A 4,115-nucleotide genomic window follows, 5' to 3' on the forward strand; every position below is an offset into this window, starting at 1 on the left:
ATCACAGAGAGAAGTATCCGAGCATTGCGAAGGAGAAACCGCTTGAAATCTCTGTGGATTACTACTGCCGTCAAAAATCGCCATTCTCACTGGAATTATATTACTTGCGAGGAAATTTCGATTTCTGGATTATAATTTAAGGACAAACATGACTCTGGAAGAAGTTGTTGGATGCAACAGCACTGATAGAAAGTAAGTAACTTGTTTGTTTGTTTTAATATAATTTCAAACGTACGCGTCTCAAAAAGATTTGGTTTCATTTCATTTCAGTTTCAAAAGCTAAAACTGTTTTTTTTTTCTTTAAAGAATGGAAACTGTAAGTGAAGCTCTTGAGGAGCTGCTAGTAGCTGCACAACGGCAAAACTGTCTGACAGTAGGAGTCTACGAGTCTGCACAGCTTATGAATGTGTAAGTATTTTATTCAATCTAAAATTCAATTCAGCAATATGCATTAGACCAAACTGTAAAAACCGAAGTGCATGTTAAATTAAACGCGTTTTTATTAACTTCAACAGGGATCCAGACAGCGTAGTCCTCTGTGTTTTAGCGACCGACGAGGAGGACGAGAATGATGTTGCGCTTCAGATCCACTTCACCCTCATCCAAGCATTCTGCTGCGATATCGACATCAACATTGTGCGCGTCTCCGGCATGAGGCGCTTAGCACAGGTTCTCGGGGAGCCGCTTTCTACTGACAGCAACGCTAATGAACCAAGAGACCTCCACTGCATACTTGTAACTGTAAGTATTAGTTCATATAGCTTTTGTCATCGTACTATCTTTGAACTTTTTAAACCAAACACTAGCGTTTTGTGGTATCTGGTAGAGGCTACAGTTGTTTACAGTTTATATTCGCCAGCTTATGGTAGTATGTACAATGACTTAACTACTAACTTAACCAGTTTCTTGGTGGAAATGTATTAAAACTCCCTGGAAATAATTAATATTCTAAAAAAGCACTATTGCACTTGTAAGACATCTACTCACCCACCCCCACCCTTAATGCAAAGTAACAAATAAGCTATTGTCAAATATATCAATACTAATCATATTTTGTTCATTCTCCAGAACCCACAAGCTGAGCATCTCAAGCTGAACGAAGTTGGGAGTTACTGCAAGGAAAGCCGTTGCAGGAACCAGTGGGTGCCCTCCATTGCCCTGCAAGAGCGCTGAGGTCTTGTGCACTGAAACGTGCTGAAGATAACCGGAATATTGATGTCGTCCTTCAACCGTCATGAGGACATACTCATCAATTCATGGGCACTGTCTAATAGTCCGTTATGGAGCTTCCACCTCCATGTTTCTGGGATTCTAAGTGTCAGAGGATACTAGAGACATTCGTCCATGTTCCTCATATTGCATGATCGGTGTTGTCGCCCTTTGGAGGGACCAAAGGCGCACCAGGGTGGCCGGTGGACTGTGTTGTACCGCGTGAGGTACACAGCAAGGATGCTAAGGGATCTGGACGGTGGCGTATGGTTGCGCTTTGCAGTCCACGTGGGGAGAGGATGAATAACACATGACTCAGACCTGACAATATTCTCATGGGTCTACAGAGGAAAAAGAACCTCTGCCTTAAAAGACTGAAGTGCTATTTAAGGACTGAATATGAATTCATTTTTATTTATGCGTAACACTGACTGATGTCATTTAAAACAAATAATATATTTGGTTATTTATAAATTCACAAATGTTTACTTTTTTTTCTTATGAAATAAATTTTATGCTTAATGATTTAAATTGAACAGTTCTTCTTGTGTTTTTTTTATATGCCAGAAAGTGCAACTTCTTAGATGCTATAAAAATTGTCACATGCACTGACATGAGTTGAGCTCATAACAAAAACAAATTACTTATATATATTCTTGCTTCCTTATAGTCAAGTATTATTGTTCCATATGTTATTTTAAGCACGCAATAAGGAAGAAAGCGATTGTTTTGTGGCACAACAGATAGTTAGGATGAAGGGTAAAGAAATACTATCCTCAAGAAGATAGCTGTTCACACATTGACACCTGTTTTTTCCCCTCTGTTCTGCATCATAAATCATGCAGCCTAGATGCAGCACAATGTGTACAAACGTAAGAGGTTCCTTATCTGTTTTACAAACATAGGGGTTTGTTTGCAAGAGCTGGAAAATGTACATAAAGACACAATTCTGCAGATAGACATTCTGCACTTGCTTTTTAATATCTGCAGAAAATGATGAAAGAGGAACTACGGCTAGACAAATCATAACAAGATCATAAACTGCTTAGCAATTCTATTTGACCGATTGATTCCAAAAGTGGCTTAGGCTAAAGTGGCTAAAGTGTGCATGTCTATGACTCAGATCTGTTTTTCATAACAATATGAACTGCACAAATGATATGGAATCAGATTTTTGATTTTGATTTGTGCCACTACCATATTTGGTATGAAATCAGATGCAAGTCAGAGGTTTTACAATGCGACTTCAGTCTGAAGTCATATCAGAATACATACAGTATGACTTTTATAGCACTGTAGATCAACTGACGGGATTCACTCTGAAGATTCAACATATTTGTAGTTCTTTGGTCACTTTATTAATACTGAAGACAGGTAGTCTGTGGAGGAATAATGAGGTGAAAGTATTAAAGTAATAACTGCATACAAGCAAAGCTTGAGAGAAAACAATTTTTTTGGTCTGGTTCTCATGAGAGAATCTGAAGATTTGGTTTGGTGTTCACACTGCACAAAATGTGACACATTAAATACAACTATTAAAATAATAATTAATAATAGTAATAATAGTATTATTGCACTTTAATTAGTTCCCTTTTTAAAATAAAATAAACAAAACAATGAATAAAGTGCGATAATACTATTATATGTAAACCTGGACCACAAAACCAGCCTTAAGTAGCAAGTGTATATTTGTAGCAATAGCCAAAAATACACTATATGGGTCAAAATTATCGATTTTTCTTTTATGCCAAAAACCATTAGGATATTAAATAAAGATCTATTAAAAGTTCTATTAAAATATTTTGTAAATTTCCTACCGTAAATATATCAAACCTTAATTTTTGATTAGTAATATGCACTGCTAAGAACTTAATTTGAACAACTTAACAACTTAACTTAAAGGTGCTTTTCTCAATATTTAGATTTTTTAGCACCCTCAGATTCCAGATTTTCAAATAGTTGTATCAAGGCCAAATATTGTCCTATGCTAACTAACCATACATCAATGAAAAAAAAAAAATGTAATTGACACTTATGACAGGTTTTATGGTCCAGGGTCAGAATGCTAATATTTACATTTTCAAACCTAAAATCAACAAACTACTATTTTGGTGGGTTGCCTGCAAATGCGCAGTGATGCTGAGTGAAGCGCGTCAGTGATGTTTTGCGTTTCGCTCTTAAGCCGGCAACACGTAGCCTATCTTTTTCTTTAACACAGAAGTAAGCTTATGGGCGAGACTCCGGGTGCATTATGGAAATAACCAGAAGAAAAACAGCATGCAGTAAACACTAAAACGGTTTGCAATACAAACCAGTGTGCTCCTAATTAATATAATACATTGACATAGCATGGGTTTGCCCTTACGTCACAGTTTGGTCAGTTACCCAGATGCGCGGCCATATTGGAGATACTCAGATGGAAACAACAGCATGGATTGCACGGTTAATGTACTACTGAATCTGTTTTTCTGCTAATTTATGCTGTCTACATTATGGGAAAGATGTGTGGAAGCTATTAAATCATTTAGAGAAAGACTTAGTAAGCAGGGAAGGGCGGGATATTTTGACAAAGTAAAGTTAATAGGTGGTAAAGATACGTACAAGCAGTATTAATTAAGATATTAGCCTAATAATTTACTTAGCTGACCGGAAGTTTGGCCAACCACAAATGCATTTCCTTCCTCAGACAGTTTTTGCACTCTTCTCCTTGATTTGTTAAAACTTCAGGCAGTCTATAGTACTCTAAATGTTTTTCCTGATCTGATTAGTACAGCTCAAAACATGACATGATTTATCATTTTCAGCAGCAATAATCAGCAAAACATGCGAGTTTCATTCGTTTCAGTGGCATTGTTTACATTCAGTGCCACCAATATGGCCGACTGATGACGCGTCGTGAAAACACA

At 37.0% G+C, this 4,115-nt stretch overlaps 1 protein-coding gene across 1 annotated transcript; it reads left to right on the forward strand.

Annotated features, from left to right (window-relative positions):
• On the forward strand, window positions 1-1,745 carry gadd45bb (growth arrest and DNA-damage-inducible, beta b). The gene is made up of 4 exons (XM_073849094.1): window positions 1-192; window positions 307-408; window positions 516-741; window positions 1,069-1,745. Exons 1-4 carry the CDS (start codon window positions 149-151, stop codon window positions 1,171-1,173), a joined length of 477 nt encoding a protein of 158 aa, XP_073705195.1. The 5' UTR covers window positions 1-148; the 3' UTR covers window positions 1,174-1,745.
• The last annotated feature ends 2,370 nt before the right edge of the window (window positions 1,746-4,115 follow it).

The sequence above is a fragment of the Garra rufa genome, chromosome 10 (assembly GCF_049309525.1).
Source record: "Garra rufa chromosome 10, GarRuf1.0, whole genome shotgun sequence".
NCBI classification, from domain to species: domain Eukaryota; kingdom Metazoa; phylum Chordata; class Actinopteri; order Cypriniformes; family Cyprinidae; genus Garra; species Garra rufa.